The sequence below is a fragment of the Haliaeetus albicilla genome, chromosome 26 (assembly GCF_947461875.1).
Source record: "Haliaeetus albicilla chromosome 26, bHalAlb1.1, whole genome shotgun sequence".
In the NCBI taxonomy this organism is placed as follows: Eukaryota; Metazoa; Chordata; class Aves; order Accipitriformes; family Accipitridae; genus Haliaeetus; species Haliaeetus albicilla.
Window position 1 is genome coordinate 21,153,098 of NC_091508.1, and position 27,386 is coordinate 21,180,483.

Genomic DNA, 27,386 nt, shown 5'->3' on the forward strand with positions numbered 1-27,386 from the left:
AAGGAAATAGTTTGGAAAGCGCTTTTCCAAATCTGTTGTTTTTCATAACTTGAATTTCACTTACTCTGGCAACATATGGACTGTCTTGAAATTCCTGTCATTTGACATGTTTGATGTTACACATCAGTTGTTGCTCATGTACTCATTTATTTGTATTTGGATAATAGTAACAATGCCTTCATCTACACCCAGGCACCTCAATTTGAGTGTGAGGCCAAAGACATTGTCAGCATTGGTGAGAAGTGGTGTCCCTGAGGCCCTAAGAGGAGAAGTGTGGCAGTTGCTGGCAGGGTGTCATAATAACGATCACCTGGTGGAGAAGTACCGAATTCTCATCACAAAGGTAGAATGCTTTTTTTCATTTCCTCCCCGCCCCCCCATCTCTTAAGGAATGGAAATACAGAGACTGTGTGTACCCTCTTGCTTAAAGGTTCACGAGTGTATCTGAATGTAGTGTATCAACTAGTGAGTACAGTTCAGTCCTCCCTCCAACAAAAACCCCTAACATGCGGTGCTAGTTGTGGCATTATCTTTAGTGCCTTCTTTTTAATAGTCCTACTTCTGTTTCACTCAGATGAGTTCTGAGTTAGTTTGTAAAAAAATTAGTATTCTATTAATTGCTTTCATAATTGACAGAGATTCAGGGAGCTCATTTCCTTTGCTTGTTTGGCTTTCCTGAATGAAAGCTGAATTTCGCTGTATTGTCTTAACATTTATGCTAAAAATCCAACGCTAGTTGAAATCGCTGCCTTTTTTGATAGAAAAAACAGAACACTTTGGACATTTTTGCACTAGACAGCAGTTTTTTAACTTCTCATCTTGAATACTGACCTCAGTAATGTGTAAAAAGAAAATAAGAATTCATATATGCAGACATGATTTGGTGTTTCTCAAGGTTCTTGAGTAAAAAATGGGTCACAAAATGAAATGTCACTTCCTTATTCAGAGAACTGATGTGTTGATTTGGATTTGACCATTGTCTGTATAGATACATTGTATTTTACTGCCTTCATCAAACATGCAAGTCTAGAAGGACTATATTAGAAATTATTAATGATGCAACTTTAGTACATATATAAGAGAAATTAATTATTCACTAGTTAAAAAGGCAAAACAACTGAATCAGCCTTTGTATATCTATGTTCTGATGGCACAGATTCGCAAGGAGCAATTAAAGACCTTATTCTGAGGGCAAGAGGGCTTCTGAAATTAAATTCAGTTTCTGCTGGAATCACGCAGGAAGGATCCTACGTGGTTTGAATGAATCATGTTAGATTAGCTAAAAATGTTCTGCCATAAATACTTTCACATACTTATTGAAGAAACTTGATCTGAATTCCTTAATATTGGAACATGCATTGTAGAGCTATAACTTGGATTTTATGGTGAATAAATCATACAAATAACATGGAGGTTGAGTGGTCTGGCAAGGAGTGTATCACAGTTATCCTGTTGTGTTATTTTAATTGCCTAGTGAGTAGCTGACAGTGTCACTTGTTTCTCTGTTTCAATGTTTTGGTATCAGAATGGAAAAGATGATATCTTTGTGGCACAGTTGGTGACATGTACTGCTACTATCTTTGTGAACTAGAAAGGAACAGTGTAACATTTCATTTTTAAATCTGTGAACCTTTCCACTCATTTACACTTGGCAGAGATGAAGGAAATAACCTGGATCTAATGTGTTGGAAGCATCCCTAGAGTGCAAGTAAAAGGCAGAGTGGGCTGATCCAGCACTGTGTTCTGCAGCAAAAGGACTGGCTATACCTGCAGTGGTCATTCAGCGTGGAAACTAGTTAAGAAGTTAAACAATGAAAGAAAATGAGTACTGAATGACCATTTTCAGGCTCAGCTGTAGTCATATGAGGTCTGTAGTATACTACCAGCATGCTACAATAACCAGCTCGAGCAAATGAAAGTGAAGTCTCCTGTAATCTGGAAGTGCCGTATTAGACCACAGCTGTGGCTGTTTGCCTTGTTCTGACTTAAATATGAAAATGGGCTGGGACTGTTCCTGTAGAATGGACAAAGGTTGGTGCTTTGAGAGCAAAAATGTTTGGTTGGTTCACGGTGGAGCTGCCATTTCTTCAATTTGCAGGCAGTGGAAGAAGTGTAAGGTTTCAAAAAAGGTTATCAGTGGCTGTGAGGAAGTACTAAAGATAAGAATAGGCAAAGAATGCAAGGTTTGTTTGGGAGGCTGATGAGAACATGAATTCAGGACCCAGGAAGAGAATGTTTGCAGACCCATCGTATATAGTATATACTAACAGTATAATAATGCTGGACTGCACTTTGGCCTTAATTTTTTATTTTCATTGCATTCATAGATTACTTGATAATTTTGGAGTTGGAATGTGACTAATTCTTACTGCTTTTAAAATAGCAGCTCAGTTACAGTCAATATGCAGCAATGTACAGGAGAAAAATGTGTCTGGGAAAAAATAAATTTGTTGATTTTGTGAAGGCAAGGGTGCCTTATAATACATCGCTTTACCATCCTCGTAATGCTTCGCCGTGTTTTGCATGTCACTAATACAAATTCTTCTCTGGCAAGCACGCAGTTATTTGCATTACCATGCACTGAAAATGGTTTATCTGAGAATAACTGCTGTGGTGTAGTGCAGAAGCACAAGGACTTGATGTAAAACCTTTGCTCTTCAGTGGAAGTAGTGAGATGCAGTAAGCCTGTTTGAGTACTCAAAATCCAGTGCCCCTTCTCTCTTAATGTTGACCTCTGTTCCTGTAGCTGCATTTGATTTCTGTCATTTTCATGACCCCATGCGGCAGCACAGTCCCAAATTAATAAGGATCTGTGTTGACAGCTGCTTCAAAAGCTTCTGGCCTCTTTCAGAGATACTTTTTTTTTTTTTTTCTCCCCCTTGTGCACAGGGTGTTGGATGCAGGCGCCCCAGTATTTCTTCTGGTGTTTGCTTTTCTGTGCAGTTCTGGCCCCTGGTGCCTGGTGAATCTGTGTTTTTTGCTTTCTTTTGCAAATTAACTGCTGCAAGGGTAGTTTTTTGCTCAATGTTGATGTGTGGCTACTGAATGATTGAAAAGGAAATGTCTTCTGTTGTGTTCTACCAGTGAAGGCTGTGTCTAGGTCTCTTCCTGAATCTGACTTGTACATTAAAAATTGTGTCGCATTGGTGCCTCAAGATGTGCTTGTTGCGTTCTAGTCATCATGACTGTATTTATTAATTATTTTCTCTTTACTTCTTTGATAAATAGTAGCTGGCTTTTTGTACTCTGTGCTTTTGTTATTGCGGTAGTGTCTAAGCTTCACCATTGTGGTGCTTCCACAAATTACTTTTGAGAATTTGCACACCATCTGTGTGCAGTAATAAAGCTTTTAGTAACTCCAGATTGCTGTGCTCGTGGTGGGGAGCGTGGATGAAAGCCAGCCCAGTGAATTAAGGTCATGTCCCTACTGGGGACAGAAAGCAAACTCTAGGTAAAACGATCTAGACAGTCCCTTTGAGAGGCATCTGTTCCTGGTAGGACTTTGGCAATCATGGTTACGGCTGTTAATCTTCAAGCTTCCAGCCACTGAAAGGTAGAAAAACAGACATCGGGACTTGCTCCAGGTATTAATGGACACTTGCAGGAAAAATACTTCATGTTTTTGACGCTCATAGGTGGATGGAAAGTATTGTTGAGTAGAAAACGTGTAAAGTGAGCCACACAGGTTAAAAAAAAAAATAAATCATGTTACAAAGCAAAATAGACAATAGCCACTTTTCAGACAAGGTTTTTAAAAAGTGTTAATGCAATTACTGAATCTCTCAGATCAGTGGCGATTTCTCAGTGGAGAAGTACTTCATAATACCAAAATTTTAAGAACCTGACATTTACAGTATTGAGGAAAAAATAAGGATATAGGTCTGTGTGGGAGGAAATAATGTCAAAAGGAAAAAAAGTGAACTGTTGTACCAGGTAAATACACTATATTAAGAACATTACAATGTGAGAGGGACATCTTGTGGCACAAATAAAATAAAATAAAGATAATCCAGTGGCAGAAGGAGTATCCTGGGATGTTACCCTGGGGTCACCGTTTCTGGTAGAAATTGTAGACCTGGTAAGAGATTAATTTGTTCCAGTTCTTCTTATAGCAGGACACTTGTTACCTATTTTCTAATCTTCCCACTTTTTTGTCTCCATGAGCAGAGGATTACAGTACACAGAAGTTCTACCAAATCTATTCATCTGTCTTGGTGCAAATGATACTAGTTTCTAATGAAGAAATAGATTAAAATGTCACTACCATTATTTGACTGAATGTGTTGCTTCATCAGTGGCATAAAATGTAACAGTACTTTAGCTGTGGGTGGTGAACACTTATTTTCCACTTGTATCACAATGACATTTCCATATGTTCATATAAATTAAGAAGAATACATTTAATTTTCAGGAGTACAAAGGGCCACGATTGTGTACAATCAACTGAAATTAAACCTAACATACGTCTGTGAACCACGGTATAAGAAGTATGATGTAGCCTTGCTGTCAGTCTGTCTGAACCTCTAGATCCCTTGTTTGATTAGTTTTGATCACGTGGTGATAAAAGTTTAATTATCTTTTACAAGCAGTAGTTTTCCCAAGAGTTCTCGTTGTAACTTTGAATGATTTCTTGAATACCTTTTAATAGTCTTAGATGAGGTTGCATTGTCTCACAGTATAGAGTGGGAGAAGTCTCTACAATACAGAAATATTTTCAATCTCTCACAGACCTCAGCCATCCGAACCACATGTTTTAATGTCTTTTAGAAGTGGTTCTTCTCGGTAGGCTGGTTGTGCTCTTGGCCAGAGAGCTGGGGTAGCAGGCAGGTGTATCTCCAGCCCACTTACCTTCCAGTTGCAGTTTACACCCTTTGTTGGCCACTTGGGTTTGGCTTCTGGTGCAGGGGTGCTTAAGGGAATTAACTTGAGATATTGCTCATTTGGGCTTGGGTGTTTTAAGCAAGCAGGACTAAGTTGGCATGAACTTTGAATGGAGTTACTACTCTCAGCTTTGGGGAAACAACAGAATGTCAGTTAAAGGAAAAAAACAATGTCTCTCTTCTACAGAAATACCTGTCAGCTGTACAGGAGTTAAGCTTGTACTTTTAATAAAAATCTAAACATTGAGGAGTTTTTGATTTGGCGGTGCATCTTGTGTTTTGAAATTTCAGCAACCAGATGTTGTTTTGGTCAGTCTCACAATTTCCAATGCCACCTTGTTTTTATATATCTGAGATATATTTAAAGTTCAATGTATGTTGTTTTCTTGAGGATGTTTATAATGTGTCTATTTATGCCTAAGGATCCAGAAATACTATTTGAATCAATTGGTATGTAAATCATTCTCTCCTTTGGAAAGATAGGAGATCATTTCTCCAGCAGTAATTCAATCATAGCTTGTTTTTTGTATAACCACAATGCCCTTTCCTAAATTTAATTCAAAGTTTATGTTTCCTAGCTACAGTTCTAGTACTTCAATTGCCATGAGTAGAAATGCCATAAATTACAATGAAAATGAAGGACAATAGTAAAGGGATCTTGTTTGGGTTTAAGATAGGGTGGGAAAAACCAAGTTTTTGTTTTCAGGCTTTTGCACAAGGCAGACTAAAAATCTGCCAAGTCATGCTGTTGTCCAGCACAGATTTTTGACCAACACAAGTGTATCATAAAATGTTTTTTTCTACTTAGAGGTCAGCTAAAATCCCCAGTGTTGTAGCGTGATTGCTTTGAGATCTAGCCCTTTGGCCGCAATTCGTTTTCATTAGGCATCCCACAGAATAATAAATGTTTAGCTTAGGTTAACTGAAACCTTGGGTTCGTTGGTATCAGTTGAATTCAGCGTGTGGACTTAACGTTTGTAAGGATGCCAGTTGCATGCTTTCATTTTTGACAAAAGGACTTTAATTGCTGAAGAGCCTCACTCCAGACTCTTACTGGTCTGATCAGTTCAAAGACCAATTCCCGTGGCGTTGGGCCTGTCCTGAGCCATGGCAGTGGAGCAGTCTGGTATCCGGGTCAGAGAATGAGCTTCCACATACCACGGGAACGTGTTTTCCAGCATGTCAAGTGAGTAAAAAGCTCTTGACAAACAACAAGATACCAGTATCCTGTTATGACATCTTCGCCTTGTATGCATCCACGAGGATTTTCTGGTTAAATACGCGTGATGGTATTAGCTTATGGTGTGAATACAAGTTTAAGTGCCCTGTTGTGAATTTCTTGTGCGTTTGCTCTCTGGAATGTCATTGTGTTTTCTAGTTCGGTGTAGGTTGTCTCGGGCGCTGTCAGGGATAGCGATGCCGTTGGGGTTTGCGCGTTTTGCGTGTACGTATGCAGGAGGTGCTTACCTACCTGGAGCAACATCTGGATTAATGGTGGGACACGGTTCTCAGCTTTGCCCTTGGTTTCAAGCGTGACCTAAGCAACACAAACTACACCTAGGAAAGACAGCGTTTATTCCAGAATAAGCATTTCCCCCAAAGGGCTCGATGGAAAAAGCCTTAATTGACGACCAGACGCTTGAATTCACGTCCTTGCCCGGACGGTTGTCATTCACCGCTCGGAGAGGTGCTGAGAGGAGGAGCAGGGGCGTGCGGTGGGTGTCTGTCTGCCTGTCTGTCTGTCTGCAGGACCAGGGCGTGGGTGTCTGTCTGTCTGCAGGACCAGGGCGTGGGTGTGCGTCTGTCTGTCTGTCTGCAGGACCGGGGTGTGCCGGCGAAGAGCCTGCCTCCTCCGCTGTCCACTCCGGAGCCCGCCGACCCCCTCGTTTATCCCGGCTGCTCCCGGGGTCGCGCCGGGTGAGGCACCTACCGCCATCGGCCACTCCTGAAAACGCCCCCCCCCCCCCCCCACTTCGCCGATTTGAGTGGAAAACCCGCATTTCCGAGGCTGCACCCGCGGCGCTCCCGGGCTCCCCTTCCCCGCCGGCGGCCCGGGGCTGAGGGGAGCTGGGGGGGGGGGGTGTGTCTGCGGCCCCGTTCCCCTCCGGGTCCCCGCCGTCGCCGCGCCCTCCTCCGCGCTCCTGCCCGCCTCCCTCCCCTTCCTCCCCGCCTCCCCCCGCCCCGGCTCCGCATCGCCGCGGCCGGAGCACACGCCGCCAGTGCCGGCGCTCGGCCGGGGATGCTGCCGGGCTTTTGTTCCCCTGCGGCAGGTAGGGGACCGGGGGGCGGCGGGGACGGGGCTGCGGCCCCGGGGCGGGCTGGGGAGAGGAGGAAGGGGGGGCGGCGGCGGCTGCGGGGGGGGCTGGGGGGGGGGGCCGGAGCGGCGCGGTCCGGGAGAGGCGGCGAACAAAAGCGTCGTGCAAAATGGAGCCAGGAGAGAAGAAGGGGCTGGAACCCCCCTCCTCCGCCGCGCATCCCTCCGCCCGTATGGCCGGCGGCAGGAATTTCGGGGAGGTTGTTGTCCGGAAAGCCTTACCCCCCCCCCCCCCCAACACCACCACCAGCGCTGCCCCTCCGGCCGGAGCCCGGCGCCCCGGGCCGAGGGCGTGGGGAAGGGGGAGAAGGAGGCGAAGCGGGGAGCCCCCGGCGGGGAGCGGGGGCAGGCGGCGGCGGGGAAGCGCCGTAGCAGGGCGTGGGGAAGGAGGGGTGGTGATGGAGGTGGCAGGGAGCGCGGGGGGGGCGGTGGGAGAGGCGGTTCTGTAAAAAAGACTTTCCCCCCTTCTCTTCTGTCAGCCTCCGGGAGGACTCTCGTCCTGACTCGGTGAAGGTTCCTTCTCCCTCTTCCCCCCAGCCCCTCATCCCTCCTCGGCGAGGCAGCCCACCCGGGAGGGCTGGAATAGCAGCCCTCTGCCGTGTGCGTGTGTGAAGTTGCTGACATGACTGCTGCTGGGTCCCGGTGCACCGGTAGCGGCGGGGAGCCGGATTTAAAGGGGAATTGTGCTGCAGACAATGCACAGCAGCAGCATCTGGAGCAGCCCTGGGGACCGGCGCTCGGGTTTTGACATTGCTGCACACACGGCACCAGCTGCAATGACAGCAGCTGCCTGGAGTGGCTGCAGGCAGCAGGCAGGAGCATGAAGTAGAGAGATCACTGCAGTGCTCAAGATGAACTCCTCTTTGGTTGGCAACCAGAGTGGCCGGCCGTTCTGTCTCCTGGCCATTAGCTATCTGGAGACCATCAATTTTTGCCTCCTGGAAGTGGTTGTTATTGTGTTCCTCATGGTGCTGATTATTTCGGGCAACATTATCGTGATATTTGTCTTTCACTGTGCACCTCTGCTGAACCACCACACCACCAGCTACTTTATCCAGACTATGGCGTATGCTGACCTCCTGGTGGGCGTGAGCTGTCTGGTGCCTTCTTTGTCTCTGCTGCACTACCCTATTGTTTTAAGTGAGTCCTTGGTTTGCCAAATCTTTGGTTATGTGGTGTCAGTGCTGAAGAGCGTCTCCATGGCCTCTTTGGCATGCATTAGCATTGACAGATACATTGCCATCACGAAGCCGCTGACCTACAACACGCTGGTTACCCCGTGGAGACTTCGAATCTGCATACTGATCATTTGGCTGTACTCCTGCCTGGTCTTCTTACCCTCCTTTCACTGGGGAAAGCCTGGATATCACGGGGATGTGTTTCAGTGGTGTGCCAATTCCTGGAGCACCGATCCCTATTTTACCCTCTTCATTGTGGTGATGCTCTATGCCCCGGCTGCTTTCATCGTCTGCTTCACTTACTTCAACATCTTCCGCATCTGCCAGCAGCACACCAAGGAGATCAACGAGAGGCGAGTGCGCTTCAGCTCTCAGGATGGCGAGGCTGGGGAGGCACAGCCCTGCCCGGACAAGCGCTATGCCATGGTTCTTTTCCGCATCACCAGTGTCTTCTACATCCTCTGGTTGCCCTACATAATCTATTTTCTGCTGGAGAGCTCCAATGTCTATAGTAACCGCGTTGCATCCTTCTTGACCACTTGGCTTGCCATTAGCAACAGTTTCTGCAACTGTGTCATTTACAGTCTCTCCAACAGTGTCTTTCAGAAGGGACTTAAGCGTCTCTCGGGGGCTATTTGTGCCTCTTGCGCTAGACAGAGGGTAGCTAAGGACTCCTCTACCTCTAGGAGTAAAAGATCTTCCAATGGATGTCATGTCTAAGACGCCTATCAGCTGGACTGGAAAGTGCAGGGACAATTCCGTAAATTGCAAAATAAGTTAAATATGATTTTAAGATGTCCAGATTTGCAAAAAGGTTTCTGAGAAATGCTGCTGACATAGAAGAATCAGGAGCACATATCATTGTGGTTTCACTTTAAAAAATTATTGCTGTGGAGGAGGCTGTGGAGTTTCACCTCCATATTCATTTTTAAGAATAAAGCTGTATCTTGACACTTACCTCTCCAGCTGGTGTGACTGAATGGAGTGGGTGTCTGAGAGCTTCGGCAAAATGTAGTCTTTCTTACAGCTTTACTAGGTTCTTTTGAGATTCGTGCTTCACATGTAAATGATAGATCTGAAGTGGAAATGTCACAGTATATGGTATATTACAGGGATTTTTTAATATATGCCAAAGTATATTGACACAATGTTCCAGCTTCATAACGGAAGGGGCCAAACAATTTGTTTTTCAGTGCTACCTAGACAGGACTTTTAGAACAGTAGTGAACAATGTGAACATTTTAGTGTGAACTTAGGGTCTTATTGAGCCATGAGTGCAGCGATGTGATCTGAACAGTCATACGCTTAGAAGGACTGATCTGGCTTCCATGCCCCATTTCTCTGGTAGGATGCATGTGTGCGATCAGAGTACGGCATCTGCATTTTCCTGTTTGTTGTGAAGTAAGAAGAAAAACTTGGATCAGACCAAATTTAGCAGTTAAATAAAACGTGTTTTGATAAGCTAAGAGAAAATACATGTCGCTTTATGATACCAGAGTTGTGGCAGCCACTCGAGGATGATGCCAACATGTGAAAATTATTCTCAAACCAGTGGAGAAATGCCATGGTTTTGTATGTGGAAATTTTCTCAAGAACAACTTTAAAAATAACATGTTCCCCCCCTTTTTTTTTTTTAATCTAAATTCTTCTGATATTTTACATACTAGAACTTAAGGGGAAAGGAAAGAAAACAATTGCCTTCTAAACAGCTAAGGGAACTATGTTGTAAATTTAACTGTAGTATTTGAGTTATTCCTAAGTGCACAGAGCTAAATTAGAGACATTTTTCTTTAGCCTTCGTGGGATTAAAGATGGTTTGAATATAGCAGGAGCTAAATCCTGTTGGCAAACGCGTATCTAACTGGTCAAAGTCAGTATCTGAGAAAAAAAATCTCATTGACCACAGCTTTTTCAAGCTAGCTTAGATAAAAAATTTTTGAGAACTGTAATGCTGTTAAGAAGGCAGTATGGCCCTCAAATTGGTTAGTTTTTCCTGAAGAATATCCTTGTCTTTTTACTGATGCCATATTGGAAAATGAAAGTGAACCAAGTATTCCTGTAATAATGGATTACAGTCTGCATCGTCTTATCTCACCCTATCCCTGGTACAGGGATATCCCCCCCCGCCACACCTCTGGTCTGAGAGCACGTTATACACCGTGACAGTCCGCAGTTCGCTTCTGTCATTGTGCTTCCAGTCGGTGCATTGGACTGCTGTGAGCCTGGGGAATTCTGTGAGCTCGTGTGTTATAGCTGGTGTGTTCTGTTAGTCATAGTGGGAATGAAAAAATAGTAGGGAAAAGTAATCTAATTTTTTTTAGGATTGGGGTAATTCTCTTGGCCAAAGGGAAGACTCTCTATTTTTGTTCAATGGTTCCAGGTCTGCTGTTGTGATAGATCAAGACCATCCTCTTTTTAGTACTCTACCTTGTCCCTCCCGCAAGCATACACATACCCTCCTCTCTGGTCCGCTGTGAGCCCCAGCCTCTTACCTTCCGTGCTTTGCTCTGGAGGATAACAGGTTGTGTCTCTGTCCTGTCACGTGTGATGATTGCTACGAACCATCCCGCTTGCTGCCCATCCACGTTAACTCCGGTACAGTCTTGTGAGGCTGCCAGTGAGGAAACAGCGAAGAAAAGGGAGAGCAGCAGGATGAAGCACTCCTGGCATGGCTTGTACTTGTCAGCACTCACAGATGATAGACATGCGTTCCTCTTATGGATATGTGTGTATACCTGTTCCTGGGGAGGATGGGGCAGAACCCCCTGCTATTGCTGCCTAGTTTTGGTTTGAGAGCCCTGTTACAAAGCGCATTTAAGTCGTATCTTGGTCTGCTTTCAACTTATTTCATCCGTAGTCCAAACCTCTCAAGATAAACTTCCTCCTTAGTTCATCTGAAATTTTAAGAACAAAGGTTGTCTAAACCCTGATGCCTTCACAACATTTCTTGTTATCTTTTGTAATAAGACCGTGTCTAGAGCCAGGGCTTGCGCTGTGATCCTTTACAGACAGGATAAAGGTGATTTGTTCTGCAGAGCTCTTGCAGTCTGAATTTTGGTTAGAGGTACAGACAGCTGTGGGGGGAGCGAAGTGGAAGGGTGTAGTGAGTCATTTATAAATGGTATAATAAGCTCACAGCACATCAGCTGGCTAATTGTTCTCAAGTGTTTTGTAGGTATTATGGCAAAGGTGGGCTTTGGGGAACAGTTTAAGGGCTTTAGTCACCCATATCAAAGTGTGTGTGTGTGATATTTTTGGAACAGCCTCTCAGGTAAACTCCCAATAGCTTTTCTCTGACTCTTCACCTTATCTAACATTTCCAAGTCTTTGAAGTGATGCAATCTATCATTGAAATAGCATTTGGTTAAATTTAGTAGAAGAAAAGAATCTGCTAGGGCCTAAAACCCCCAAAATGGCAGTTTCAGGTTTAAGTGGAAGCTGGAGAGCAAAGACTGCCTTCCCCCCCCCCCCCCCCCCCCCCCCCATGGCATGGATAGAGGGTTTATATAGGAGCATTGTGTGCTAGTTTTTGAGAATATGGAAAATTTTAAAAAGTGGTGAGGGGTCTACATCATGGCATAGAGATTTAACTCGAGATGAAGCAGTTGCTACTTCAGCTATGAGCCTAGAATTGTACTTCAAGTGTAGTGGTTGTTACAGATGCAGATGCATGCTTGCAGCTGTTGTTGCTTTGCAGCTAAGGTTCAGTTATAACATTCCTAACAGCCAGGCTTTTGTTCAGTTGCCTTACTCATCTCAAAGTCTTCATCAGCTCAGATGATTTTCGTGAGAGGTGAAAATCAGAATCTGGAAGTCTCCAACAGATGAGGACGGAGAGGAGCTGCAGCCAATTGATGCATTCAAGTTTCATCTGGTGTTTTTACAGAAACTTTTAAATGTTGCCTCAGTAGTTTAGTGTCAAATATTTCTTTTTTTTGTCTGTGTTAATTTATTGATTTTTTTAAAGAAAATTTAAATTACTTTTTTTCTCTAATTTAATGTTGATCTAGGTTTGTATGTGATTAGATTAGGTATTCATAATGTTTGAGTCTGTTGTCTCCAGTGAAATTGCATGGAGGTGAATCTTGTTCACCATGTCAGCTGTGGAAGAAATAATTTTGAAATGTATTACCTTGTTTGCTCAGCAGTCCATTTAACATCCTTTGTCATATAGTTAACGTGAGGCACAGTAGTCCTTTTCATCACAATCTGTGCTATGAATTGTTAGGCAGCAAACTTTCCAGTTGGATCACTTTCATCATTGTACTTATGAAACTGATCCTTTTTTGGCTATATTTTTATCCGAGTGTGCCTGGTGCTTTAGGAATTGGTATCAAGAGCATTGCACAGATAAATGCCACACCAAGGAGAATATAGAAATCAAATTACATCTTCATAAAAATTGTGTTGTGATACGATTAAGTGAACTAATTTTGAAGTTCCATCTCAGACTATAATTTTTAAATTTTTTTTTTATTAAGGTTGTCTGCCTCACTTTCAAATAAAGCTGCTAGAAGGTTCAATTTGCAGGATGCAATTCAGTGGCATGTTTCTAGTACCTTGGGAAGGATTTCTATATATACAACTTCTCAGAAGGTGATAATTTGCTTCATCTAGAACTCTTGATTTTTTTATTTATTTTTTTTTTAAAGTTTACTGGAAGTTTAGCTTGTGATTATTGTCATTTTCCAAATAGACTGAGAGAAAACTCTATGAAATATTTTTATTTTTACAATCTCCAATCAAGTGACAGTATTTTTTAACTCAACAGATACCATTTGTGTGAAACAAAAGTTTTGCTGTTATCTAGTTATTTTTTTTTTTAATTAAATGTTACTAGTTTCTACAGTCTTTCTGTGCTGTTAGGGGTTTTGTACTTGTTTTTAAGCTTCTTATCACTCAGAAATTTGTTTCTGCTAGTTGGAATTCTGACATGGCTCAGCGTCAGAGTGCCAAGGGGCAGTCTTGAATATTTGTCACAAATCTTTGACAAGAAGAAAGTGGTACAAAGTACCAAGGCACAGAGAATCGCAAGAGTAGCATGAGGTTGCGCAAAGAATCTTTCTTGCAGCAGACTCATGAGAATTTCCAAATTTCAGTCTCGTGCTGCATCTCTATGGCATTGTTCCTTTCCTGCTCGTATAAAGGTTTTACCTGTAAGAAGTCCTGAATTTCAGCAGCTTGTCTCTTCTGAAAAAGGTATTTCCAAGGCCTGTATGTGATGTGAGATGGAAACATTCAGTATGCAAATTTAAAAAGCAGATTTTTCAATATTTATTGTGGCATTACCAACTGCTGTGATGATAACAGACGTACTGAACCTTCACGAGTCAGGAAGTCTGAAATGTTTCAGTCTGATCTTACTCCACATCAGGGTTTGAAGCTGACAGAACTTTTATTTCTAATTCAGGTCAGTGCTTTAAAAAACATATTTAGGAACTAATATCTGAGCATAGGAGTCTACCTTTAGACATTACAAACAGAAGGTGCATTTAAAAATTTTTTTTTAAATCTCCTGTAGGTAATTTTAATTTGAGAAGAGGAGGTGAAAGATTTGGAGGGCTTTTGTTGTTGTTTTAACACATTTTTGGTTCTGGCTACTTGAAGCACCTGCCTAAAACGTTTGCCTGACCTGGCTGTTATTTTGTTTACTTTAGAAACCTTTTTCTTCCCTTCTATGACTTTGCAGAATAGGACGACACATCCTTTCTGTGGTGTCATTCAAGATAAACTTGGATTTTACCTCACTACCAACACTATCTGAAGTTGGCAAAGCACACGTTTGTAACTGGTGTTCTGCTGAGATCCAAGAGGTATAAAGGCCTCCGTGGTTTTTATACTTAAATGGGGGAAGAGTAGCTGTCTTCCCTTACGCAACTTAAAGGAGTGGACACTTCGCAAATGCTGGGGTTGTTCTGTTGAGGCTTCCAGGAGGGGAAAGGCTGGGGCGTGACGGCGGTGGAGAAATGCCGAGTCCGTTTCTTCTCCTGGTGAAGCTGTGCTTCTTCCCTGCTGTCCGAGCTGGCCTGTTTCTTTCAGTCTCTTTTCTGCTCTTCTCTTTCCATTCCTGTTGTGGAAATTCAGAGCTCTAGAGAGCATGGTTAACATGGGGCTTTTTTTTATCTTTTGTATTCTTTATACTATGGATACTGTTTGTATGTGGCTGTGGTCTCAGGTCAATATATTAGATCTGTTAGTCACTTTGGGACCCCTAAGACTTCATAATTGTGTGGGCTTGAAATACATTTGGCTGAGGTCAGGTTAGACCTTGGGATAAGCCACAGCTGGTCAGACCGCTGGGCCATCAGGTTTTACAGACTGTCTCCATCAAAGTAAACAGCCCTTCCTTTAGGATGATGGGAGAATCCCCCATCATGGAAACAACCCATTTTGCACTAGAAGAGAAGTGTTCTGACTTCTGGAGGCCAACATCTTAAAGCTTCTCGGTTGTTATTTCCCTTATTGCCTGTGCATTGCGGAGGTACCACTTTGAAAGACATTTCCTGCATATAAGCAAAGGCAGACAATTTAATACTAAAACTAGGTATGTAAAATGTTTTGGGAAGAGGATAGCTCTTCAAAGTTAAAATTTAGCATGTGTAAAACCAGATGCAGTTGTATTTAGAGAAAGAAACTGAAAGTTGTGGCCAGTGTAAACAAACAAAGGAAACCCACTGGACAGCTGTGCCTGAGCTGATGGTAGGGTGTAAATTGCAGTTCTGCCAAAACAATGGAGTATTTAGTTTGGGTCATATTCTTTACAATACGTTTTTTTAAAAGATGGAGTTTAATTAACCTTTTTGCTTTTGCTTTGCTGCACTGTGAAGGCAGCTCTCCTGAGCCTCGGGTCTCCCGCACCAGATTCCCTTCAGACCTGGAGTGGCGATCCAGCCCCTCCGTTTCAGTGCAGGTAAAATGGGATAATACCAGTTGGTGTCGTGGTTGACCATCTGAAGTGTTCCAGCAATAGGGAAATAATCTGATGTGGTATGGTTTGTTTAGTCAGCTTTTCAGGTTTTTTGTCTGTGACACAACGTTTTGCTTATGCAGGCAGCTTTGCTGATGGTTCTCTGCTCAATACGGACTTCTGTCACCTTTCGGTTTTTATTCCCATTGCAGGGTTTAAAACAAGCCACAGTCTGTGTCTGCTCTACATGCATTTAGTGGTGGTTGCAAATGGAAGTGTTTGTGGATTTTACCCATATCATATTTGCATCTCTTGAGCTTTAGCAGCTAATGAAAACGTTAATTTAAGTTACATTCCTATATCCTGATCCAGGTTGTTTATTTACAGCCTCTGGTGTACTTTAGCAATCTGTCCAGTCAAAACTGATTCTCTAGCTAGTGAATTTGTGGTTACTTAAATTGAGAAAGAGAAGTCATTGAAGTAATCTTTGTTTTGTCCTGAAGACACTGGGGAGGAGTGTCACGATCACTGAGCTGATCAGAGGAGGTGCAGGCTCTGCTCGGGGGAGAGACCAGGAGGGCAGGTCACTGCGGGACTTTTACCTGTACATGGGTTGATAACCAGTAGCTTTATTTGCTAAGAAGTTTTTAGAAATGCTGAGCGGATGCACATTGCTTTAGGTTATATTTAGAATCTGGGTTTAGATAGACAAACACGTTTTTGAAGTTAGCAATTGCTGCTTGTGCGGAGGAGCGCTACACCTGGGCAGCTCCTTTGCATGAGACAGCGCCTGAGATGCAGCATGAGGGTACCCGTGGGTGGTTAGGAGGAGGGAAGGGAGTCTGAACTTTTTGTTCCAGCTTCTTTCTTTTTATGAATTTTTAAGACGAGGATAGCAATTTTGTAATTCAAAGCTTTGGCTTCTCTCTGATGGTCATTACTGGAGATCCTTTAATTAAAATGTTAAATTCAAGTAGCTCCTTGTAAAGATGAACTCAAATCCTGCTGTGCATTTGTGAGTCATTCTTAAATGTTACAAAGATCACGTGATACAAGCAATCAAATGCTTAATAAACCAAGTCATTACTTTTATGGTAAATTGAAAAAAGTTCTTCTGGGATTTCAACTGTAAATGAATCCTTGAAAATCAATAATTAGATTAGTAAAAGATGACATTTTAATATGCTGGCAGGAATGTAGAGGGATTTGTCAGGGGAAGCAAAAACAGACTTTGCACTAAAGTGGCTTAGGTATATTTATAGTGCTAGTGATTTTGTGTGTGTGTGTGAAATCTTTGGACTATTTTAATATAATGTAAGGCTTTGAGCTTTAGCTAACTCAAGTTGCTCGTTTTATGAAGTTACATTAGTACCACACTGTGAAGTATTTTTAAATATTAGCATTACTGAGTATTAAAGTATTTCATAAAAACATTTTTTAAAACATTTTCTGTAGATACTGTCAAAGGAATTGATGTTTAGTGTACAAAGAAATAAAACCCTGAGGGCTGTAAGGTACCTGTATGTTTCTGATCACCTCAGTTTTTGAGGGGTTAGGTATTTCTTGAGGTTAAATTGTTGTCATTAAAACCTACTAAAAATAATGGTGCAGTTAATCCTTTCAGATAACAGGAAGCAGCATTACCTCCAGCCATGCTTTTGAACTGTCTGAAAGGATTTGCAATCGCGTATATTGTCTTCACAGACTTATGTCTTTAGAAATGCTGTACAGCACAGTGTTTTGCAAGTTCCTATGCTGATAAATTTCTCTCCATGTGTAACCTTTGAAATCTAGTTTCTATTGTAATTCTAGCATGTAAACACTAGATTCAATTTTGTATTCCTCTAATGAATGCAACAGGATGGAAACGAGTTTGCAATTGCTAATGATGAGCTTTTTTACTGTTCTTAATACTCGTGGGTATGTCTTTTCTTCAGGGATTTCAAAGTTGTATTATTACCTTTTTTAATTGTTTTTTTTTCACATGCTGTTTACAATTAAACTGCAAGCATGGGAAGCTATGCGTGCATGTGCTTTTAGGTTGCTTTGCTGAACGAAATACAGCGGAGCAATCTTACTTTAAAGGATGCTTGCTTTTCCTTGTGTCCCACCTGTCTCCTTGCGCCTTCACAGTAACTGGGACAGCAGAAGCCACTGGTGACATTATTTCACTGTGTTCTGTGGAGATGTGACATTTGTCAGAGGGTCGTTACGAGGAGTTTTGTTCGGGAGACAGTCCAGCTCCTTACAGGAGTAGTGTTGCAACTGGTAGTTTTTTCCTGAGTGTCAGTGAAAAGGCCAAGAATAGACAAAATCACAGGTAAGAATGTGTATATGTGTGTTTGTAAGGACTTTGTGCGCCTTTAAATGCTGGAAATTGTTTCGTATTAAAAGATGAGAAAGAGGTGTGAGTGTGAAACCCCTGCTATGAAGAACTATGGAAGAAAATCCACCAAAGCAGATTAGAAAAGCAAACAGGTGAATTAGAGGCAATCCAACCCTTAAGACTCTCTAATGCTGTGTTTAATTCTGACACGATGGGGAGTATCAGGGTGCCACTCTGGGCTCCTCGATGTTCCTCATCTATGCCTGGGTTTGCTCTGTTTTGTGCTCTGTGGGGGAAGGGGGAGATGGTGAAGATGGGTGTTTTGATATGCAAGGCAGCTGAGGAAGAGTTATTGTTGTGGCTCCAGAATGACTTATTTTGTGCCAACTCAGAATTGTTGTTAAAATACAGGGGAGAGGGGTGCTTCTACCCCATCGTTTTAATAGACATTTCTGTAGCTGATTTTTCAACTAATACTAATAATAAAAAAAACTACAGTTGAGCCAAAAATGACAAATGTTACTGATTTAAAATAATACTTACGTATTTTTAAATATTAAATGGAACTAGATAAATTGGAAGCATGTAAATATCTGATTCTAAATCTTTGCATAATTATTTCCAAGAGGTAATTTTGCTATGAGCTATTAAAACTCAAAGAAATGTATTATTCCCTTTGAGATGATCTGTAACCCAGCTGTGTCATACATCTCTTGGCTTGTTTCCTTTTTGCTGTAGATGTACATACATATATATGTGTGTACTGTGTGACTGTACAATTACTGCCGTGTTAAATTGATTGTTTTGGAATACACATATATATGTATTTTATTTATATGTGTATGTATGTGTTTTAAAACAAGCAACTTAGCACGGTAGTAATTGTACAGTCATACAGTTTAGGGCTTTGTACAATATGTAATTTTAAGAATGTCAGTGTGGTTCTTAGCGAATTTTATAAACACTTTTCTGAATCTGTTATCAGCACTTCCCATCCTAAGAGAAACTGCACATTTTTCAGTGATTGTTCCACTGGTTACATTTTGTCTGCCGTTTGTTCTGGATTGATGTAATCTTGATACTACTAAAATTTCAAGGGCTGTTGACGCATTTCACATAGCCTAGGATTGCCTGTTCTCCAAATATATGGATCATGCATCAACAGTACTAAGTAGCCTTACTGTTTTGCCTAAAAGCCTAGCTAATTTATTTAATATTCTCTCTTTAAAGAGAGGTCTCTGGAAGGGGTAGCATATTTTAGGATGCTCCTTCTCTTTAAAGGGAAACTCAGAATTGAATAGCAGTACTTGTTGATCAGTGATATTATTGTAGCCAAAGGATGCATGGGTGGTTTAATAGGAAGTTTTTGCTTCAAGTTTCTTGATGAAATGTAGTGTTCTACGGAGCTGTGTGAAGAGTGTAGTTTTTTATTCTGAAATGCACTTGTACACTTTATTTGAAAGGTCTGAATGGATCATAAATACATTTAAGAAATAAATGATACGTCACATGTTTTCACGTCTTGTCTCGGATGACTTTTATGTAACTGTGTTGATAAAGGTGTGTTCTTTGGGAGTGGGTGGATTTTTTTTTCCTCTTATCTTGATTGCTCTAAATAGTCTGGCTTGTACGTAATTGCCAAGAGCAGGAAAACCTTCCAGCATGCGTTTTGTTTATGTTTTATCCATACATGATGTAGGGCACTGTAGGCAAACTTGCCTCTATAATTTTCCTGTGGGAAACTTGAGCCCTAAAAGGAAACGAACACAGCGAAAGGGCTAGATATCACAAGGGATTCACTTTTATTTTTAGAATTGCACTATATTGCCATATTTGGACTGAAAGTATGCTGTATCAATGCACTATTGTATCAAATTGCAACTGTCTAACCATTCTGAATTCATCTAAATTATTCAGGTTTTTTTTCCACAAATACTATTTATTTGTGAATGTTCTTGGTAAGTGCTAACTCCAGGTAACGCTTACATTCTGCAGGCAGCGTTTCTTGTGAGAAGTTAACAAGTACATTGCTTTGAAAGTGGGTTTTGTGATACTTCCTTAAGGTCTCAGTAACAGGTGTAATTCTTCTTACCAAAACCTTCTCACAGTGGTTTGGCTGAAGACAAATGCAGGAAATGCCCTCTGTGTAAAAGTCAGTGTAAATATTGCTTATTAAAAGTAATCTTGGGAATGCCATCAACCTGCAAAATAGACCTGCTGACATGGTATCCTACTAACATTGAAAATAGCTATCGAAAGACCTTTTAATATTTTTGGATGTACTTAAAATGTACAGATCTGCTGAAAATAACTTATCCCCATTGTGTAATATTACCCTTGTTACTGCCCATGAAAGTTACAGAGAGTTTTGGCTTTTTCTGCTTGTTGCAACTGCTGAAAGCTGTCAGCTGGCTTTTGGTACTCTCTTGAATGGCTTGTCTGTGCCTTGCACAGAGTTGCATTGCAAAAACATGCCCTGTGCTGATCTGACCCTGGGCAAAGCAGGTAAAATTCCACTGACTGATTGAGTCTATAGACCCTTCTCACAGTAATCTCTGACCGTGTGACAAAATCCTTGCAAAGTCAGTGGGACCCTCCTAAGAAATAATTGCAATGTGAAAATCAGTGCCATTGTGGCAAGAGCGAGAATCAAGCAGAGTTTTGGGTTTTTTGTGGTGAGTGTGTCAGATAACTCACCCCAGTGAGCAAACTTCCATATTTTGAATAATTCTGGGGTGGGGGCAGGGAGGAATTTGAAGTTTGGACCTCACAATTTTTCAATTTTTATATTGTTTTTGAAGTCAGCCTGTGTCTAGGTAAAGGCTTGATGTTTTATGCCCCCATCAGATTTCTCCAGTAGCCTGGTGCGGCTGGAGTTGATCTTTGTGTGGCAAGCCATTTCCAGCAGGCAACTTCCTCTGCTTCTCTGGAGACTTACTATTGCAGGTTCTTTTATCACAGATTTGGTCCCTTCAGCAATTCTTTGCTGCTGCTTCTTCATCCTCTTGGATTTATGTAGGGGATTATGAGGAATAAACCTGAGCTGCTGAAAACTGCAAGTACATCAGCCCCATGAAGAGGTACTAGGAATTCCAGCTGTTCCATGTCTTTTACTTGTGGCTTAAGCTACAGAAAGAGCTTCTAAAGTAACACAGTCTCAGTCTGAAGATGTTGATCGAGGTTGTAACTGCATGATATGGTTTGCAAATCCTGTGAAGGTCCCTGGAAGATCACAAAAATACAAGGAAAATGTCTTTTAAGTGTGTACAGTTTAGGAGGTGGGAACCAATATGCTTTTATATACAGGCTGGTATAATAGATGAGCTTTTATCTACTGGACTGTGTCCTGGTTTCCATAATTACTCATGTAGTTTCTTTTTAAGTCAACTGTAGAGAAAGGTTTCAGTATAACTCCCCATATATTTTAAAGCGCATAAAAAAGAGGGAGGAAGGGTATGTTCTTAGTCTGAGCATCTACATTTTCCTGCTTTCCTTCAGAGCAGTGAACTGTTGTGAGAATTTTAATCTTCACTACACTTGCCTCAGTTCTCATGGCTGTTTTCCATTCTGTTTTCTTTATTACTTTCTTTTTCTTCCTGTCATTCTTAGCTTTCTATTTTTCAATCCCAGTTTGTGAAGGGTGTGGGTTCAGAAGGGTTTCCTTCAGTTCCCAGTCCCCTGAAAGCATGAGAAATTGCCCATTGAGCCAATTCTCACAGCAAGGTATAAAAATAGGAGTAAAGAAAAGGTTACACAATGCTTGGATTGCAGCAGTTTGTACTAATGGGGAGATTTCAAAGCCAGGGATTGAAAAACATTTTTTAAACCTTATCATTTCCGTTAATTTTTCTCTCCCCAAGCTATGTTTCAGCTGCAGGAACTAGCGTTACAGATTACTTGGAAGAATTGTACTGAAACATAGGAGTCAAGTGCTGAACAAGTCACGCAAAGCCAGAGAGAGACCACTAATTAGTTCTTTTTAGCCACAATGACTGATTTGTTTGAGAAGTCTATCCTAAGAGTTTCCAACAAGATGCTTTGGTCTTAGCTATTAAATAAGTGGAATAAAGGCAAGTGGATTTAAGATTATTTTGCCATTGCAGCAGAACACAGGTAACACTCAGGAAACTCGCTTGTTTGGTACCACAAATTGCTATTAGCAGTGAACAGTACCTGTGCTCCTGCAAAGCAGAGTACTTTAATTTAGTCTTGCAAACTTTTAAGAATGTTATCACCAAGACTATATTCGCATCCTTTAAAGGTTTCAGAATTGTTTCTGAACATTGTCTCTCTCTACTTGCAAAACTAGCTGAAGCTAATAGCCAGCCTTTATTGTACTTGTCTTTGTTGACTTAAAAGGCTTTTATTTATATGACATTTATTTAGCATTGGATTTTGTTTGTTTCCAATTTCCTTATAATGAGGCGGACCACTTTAGCATGTTAATTATTATCAAATTGAAATGCTGAACAGTAGTTTTGATATGATTTCCAAAACAATCCAGTAACTTGATTCTAACAGCAGTGTAATGCTTTCCTAATGAGATGTCTGTATTAAGCCACAGAGAGGAGCATTAACCTTGGACTAAAGTCAGAAGAGAAAACAAGCACACTGTGGTAATTTTGTTCTTGTTTGCAAAATCGTTTTGTGAAGAAGATCAACAAAAAGATATATTTAATGATCTTCACACTGATTATATAATGTACTTTTTTACGATCTATTTTACTTCTCACCTTTTTTCCCTTTGTCAAACAGAAACATGGGTTATTTGGATATAGTAAAACTTTTTTTAAAATAAAAAAATCTTTTCTGTTTTGCTTCTGCAGAGCATCTTGTATGTTAACCTGGACACTGTTACATGGTAATCTCACATGTGAAGAAGACTGGCTTTGTGTGTTCAGTCATTGCCAGGGAAGCCACCTAACAAGGGAACCTTTGACCCTTTCACTAGCAATCGTTTCTTAATGATTGTTGTGGCATCTTTTCAGATGATTCCCACTACCAAGGAGCTCTTGGTCTCATTACCTGCCCAGGAAAGTAATCTTTTAGGTAGTGGAAAGAGGGACCAATCACAGGCAAAAAGAAATACCTACAGACAAACAGAGGGCTTTTTTTCTGTTTTATTTAGGTAATAGCAATGGTTATAATAATCAGCTAGATAACAGCTGGGTCACGACTGCCTCAAAAGGTACAAGACATTATGGTGAAACACATTTATTAATCAGAAATTATAAAATGTGGCATAAAATTGTAGAAATAGTTCTGAAATTGTAGAGGTCAATTCAGATTTTTTAATTCAATATGGTGAGCACAATTTCAGATTCAAAAGACACACTAAAATTGCCTATCACATGCTGGGTAAATTAAGTGATTTAAAGATAGCTTGAATGAGTGATTTCTGTTGTATGCTAATCATAGAATAACTTAGGTTGGAAGGGACTTCTGGAGGTCATCTAGTCCAACCCTCTGCTCAAAGCAGGTCTTACCAGATCAGGTTGCTCACAGCCCTGTTGAGTTGAGTCTTGAACACCTGTGATGATGGAGACTTTACAGCCTCTTTCAGCAACCCATTTCCATCTACATGGAAGAAGCTGCTTAATCTTCCAATTTGCATAAATGTTCCTTGTAAAGTAAAGGTTTTGGGAACTGCATCAAATCTTTTGACAGCTATTTTCTGTGTGCCCGGTTAGAAATTTTTGCATTTGTGTCACTTTTTGGTGTGTGGTTTTAAAATACATATTTCTTACTGTTGTTTTCTGAATTAAAGGAGGAGGTATGATGTATATGAGCTGTTTCCACTGGCTTCCTAAATAAGCAAATTTCATTTGCTAATGAGGGGGAGCAGTTTTTTCTGTTTCCAAAGGATACTTTTCCTTGCAGTGTGACAAGCTCTGGCTTAAATGACTACACTAGAAATAGTTTCAAACTGAACTGAATGAGATGGATCAGAACATCTCAGTCACATGTCTAATATTGACAGAGAACTGAGAAGACCTCAGTGTGGGAATGGCACCTGCTTATTTTCCCATTCGAAATGTGTATCTGTGGTTGAGGGCAAATCAGGTTAAGCTGGACATTGTTCATAAATGCTTATGGTTTCTCATGATGTCCCTGACACAAACCTCTTCCTTCTATATTCTGGAAACTTTTTTTCTGGATATTTCTCCAAAGTAGGACTAGGATTCCTTCTAAGCCATCCTCAGCAATACTTACAATTCCTAATAAGGTGGGCTATTTGAGGCCAGTATTGCCAGCTGATTTCACAGAGATCCTTTGGTGTTTAAATCACTCAAAAGTCAGGAGGAAAAGGTCCTAAGCTTTTATTGTTTACTGTATTTAATTGTTATGCTTTGTCAAATTCCTTTCATCTCTACCAGGAGTTTTCACTGCCTTTTGTATAGGACTTGCCCTTGATGCAAACTTTCGTGGTGTTTCTTCCAATTGGTCTCTTTGGTCCATTGTTCACATTTACTGGTTTTCTTAATTGTATGCTATTTGTTATTGTCGAGCTTTCCAAATGTCTAAGGCATCTGAAACTGATTGCATGAGAGCAATGTAGAGAACAAAGTTCCATCTTCCTCATGCTGAAATGCCCAGCTCATACAGGCAACCGCCCCTGCATTGTATAATGTTTTACTCTATGATACTGTCTTTCTTGGGCTCATACTCAGTTTTCTACTTTTCTGTTGTCTGATTCTGTGGAGGGGATGAAGAGTAGTTTCTCTAGCTGAAACTAAGGGACAGAATTTTGGACAGCAGCATGCAGCTGCTTACAATTGACTGTTACTTTCTGCAGTTGTGAGATAGAAGAAATGTGACCGGGCAGTATTCGCATTCAGAAGTCTCCAAGGGAAGGCTGCTATCTGCATTGCAATGTCCTGGAACAATTTTGTGTGCGTGCTTTTTCTGCCACTCACTGACCGTTCCCAGATGTGCTTAGGTAACCAAATTTATCAAGATTGTGATCTGGACCTGCCAGCCTGCAGGCAGCCTGTTCTGTGTTTTGTTAAATTTAGAACAGTGCACAGAACACAATGCCAATCTCCTAACTCTCAGTCCTAGCATATTGTGATTTATATTCTTTTGATATGTGTTTTAATTTACTTTTTTTTTTTTTCCTCTAATAGGAGTCTCCACAAGACAGTGCTATCACCCGAGACATCAATCGAACATTCCCTGCTCATGATTATTTTAAAGATACTGGGGGAGATGGCCAGGACTCCCTGTACAAAATATGCAAGGTATTCTTTAAATTGTTCTTAACTGGTTTTGGTAACTTGAATTTAACACCATTAACAGATGTAACTGTTACCTGAGAAGAATGTGTATGTATTACCGTTAACTGTATCATGGAGACAGACTCTGGCACTAGTCTCAGTCTGGTTCTTCATTGTAGATGTTTAGCTGGTTATAGTGCCATTCAGATAGGAGACCTAATAAGCCCTTCTGGATTCCTGAACACTGAGGAGTTTGGTACAGAGACTTCATGTGATTCCAGACATGTCAGCCTGGATCAAGCTGGACAAATTATATGCTATGATGGAGATGAGGGCTAATTCCATACTGATAAAGAGCAGCTCACATTTGGCTGCAGCCTGCTCCCTAGTTGTCAATATTGTGTAAGTTGTGCTGGCAAAGTTAGGGACACGTGCAGGAAATCATGCTGATGTTGCCTCTTGAAAAAGAAATGTTCTGACGTTGGCTGTGTCCTTTATATGTAATGTATGCCATAAGCTGCTGTTGCCATATATAGTTGTCTTTAAAACTGGAGATAACTGTGTACCTCCCATAAATGTTATAAAGCTGTAGGCATGCACTGAAGTGGCTTATTATAAGGAAGAAATTAGCAAAAATGGACAGCTTGTTGTTGTATTCAGTTATCTCAGCTGGAATGTTGTATGTTTCCTGCACTCTTTCGTGTTCCTAGTGTTTCTCCCTCTTCCTAATGGCCCTGTAGCACCTGTTTAGACATAAAAGCACTCCAATAAGTGGCTTAATAGGCTGCAGTGGTCTTGGTGCATCACTGTAACCAGCCACTGCCGCTATATATCACAGTTTGATTTTCATACAGGTTATCCCTTTGTTAGAATGGCAACTGATGTACCCTGTGAAAATTTTGTGGAGCTATGTTCAATGCAGTGGTTTGTTTTCTTTGTGTTTGTAGCTCAAGTTAGATATGCTGTAAATTCTTGATTCTTTTTTTAGGCCTACTCTGTCTATGATGAAGAGATTGGCTACTGTCAAGGCCAGTCGTTTCTTGCTGCTGTGCTGCTTCTACATGTAAGTGGTAGGGTTTCTTTCCCCATTTGTTTTAAGCTTAAGAATAAATATTGCTCCACATGCCTAGAACAAATGTCTGTAACTGGTGAACTAGTAGGGTTGCAAGCTACATATCCACTTACATGTTGGTCAATAATAATGTGATTTTAGACAGAGAAGAGTACATTGTTTAAAACTTACTGTGGTATTCGTAATGACTCTTTTCTACAGTCAGCGTTCATTTCACTGTGTTTCTGTTTCAGGACACCTTCCATTTGAAACTCTGCAGGCTTGTACTCATGATCACTAGTAGGCATGGAATTTGTGTATAAGACAACACTGTAAATGTGTCTGTTAAAGGGTTTCAAGGTCAGATTTAAGCTTTTTGGAAGATGTTTCTATTGGAATCAGTCAGAAATAGGGATGGTAGTTGCCATGTGTCTTGTATACATAGAAGTGTATTTATGGCATTGATGGGACAGCAGTTTATTAGGTCTCGTGCTTTAAACAACATGCTGCCTATATGGGCTATTGTATTGTAGGCCTTTGTGCTTCTTGGTTTGAGAGGTTAGTGAAGGATACAATAATATTTTAATTTTTTTAAAAGATACTGTGTTATGCTTTTTTCAACTTAATTGTTGTTGGTAGAAGTGATCTCATCAAAGTAATATCCTTTAATTGCTTGCATGTTCAGAAGCTAGAGAGTTTTATGGTTACTGTCTATCAGAAGCAAAAGTTTTAGATTCACTCACGCTTGGGAAATATGAGAGGATTAGAAATCTGTACAAATTATTTATAGACTGTTCTTTTTTAAAGTAATGTCTGCTTTTTATCAGTGTTTCTATTGCAAGCATGGGTAGTTGAAACTGAACAGAGTTCCTAAGCCCAGTAGTGTTTTGAGATTTCTTTTCCTCCGCTGCTTTTTAGTGATCATTGCTACCATAGAGAATTAAGTATGAAGACTCCTCTGCAGTTTTCAGTGGAAGAGGAAGTCTGGTCTTCAGTGGAGGATTTTCCATAATGTTGTAAAGTCAGTGAAGGATATAGAAGAGATTGTAAACTCCATTCTTTTGAAAGAAAAGCCAAATTATTAACGATAACAACCTTTTAGTTCTTTGTAACTGTAATCTGAAATATGTACTTGGTGAGCAGTTAATTCTTTATTACTACACTGAATCAGATCAAGAAGGGTGATACTTTCTGATAGGAGAACTGAACACTTACTGAAACATACATGCTTTCTTTTAGCTTTTTCATTGTCATAATGTCCATTTTTTTAATATCCATTGCATTAGAGAGACTCACTGTCAAGAATGAACCATGTGTTATTCTAGAGTTTTTTCTTTAGCAATAGCTGTTGCTTCTGGGAATAATGTATCCATTTAAAAAGGCTACATTTCAAATAAGTTTCTTTTTATTTGATTCTCTTTGAAGTCAGCCTTTGGAGTGTGGCTGCTAGGGAAAATAAATATTAAAAAGAAATGTTGCAGAAAAGGAAATTAAGTTTCTGCTAGTCCTTTGC

General features: G+C 40.9%; 2 protein-coding genes across 4 annotated transcripts in view; both read left to right on the plus strand.

The window, feature by feature from the left end:
- The window catches only part of RABGAP1 (RAB GTPase activating protein 1), a 75,507-nt gene that overhangs the window by 31,259 nt on the left and 16,862 nt on the right, over nt 1–27,386 (plus strand). For all 3 annotated transcript variants that reach the window (XM_069771237.1, XM_069771239.1, XM_069771238.1), the window contains exons 13-15: nt 193–343; nt 24,733–24,846; nt 25,811–25,885. In XM_069771237.1, the coding sequence (XP_069627338.1) occupies nt 193–343; nt 24,733–24,846; nt 25,811–25,885 (340 nt within the window). The remainder of the gene's footprint in view (nt 1–192; nt 344–24,732; nt 24,847–25,810; nt 25,886–27,386) is intronic.
- GPR21 (G protein-coupled receptor 21) lies at nt 7,055–19,123 on the plus strand. The gene is made up of 2 exons (XM_069771236.1): nt 7,055–7,150; nt 7,674–19,123. The coding sequence occupies exon 2, from the start codon at nt 8,046–8,048 to the stop codon at nt 9,090–9,092; it is 1,047 nt and encodes a 348-aa protein (XP_069627337.1). The 5' UTR covers nt 7,055–7,150; nt 7,674–8,045; the 3' UTR covers nt 9,093–19,123.

Bases quoted from the DNA above. Each gene is read 5' to 3' on its own strand.
- GPR21 (XM_069771236.1), top strand. From the start codon at position 8,046: ATGAACTCCTCTTTGGTTGGCAACCAGAGTGGCCGGCCGTTCTGTCTC.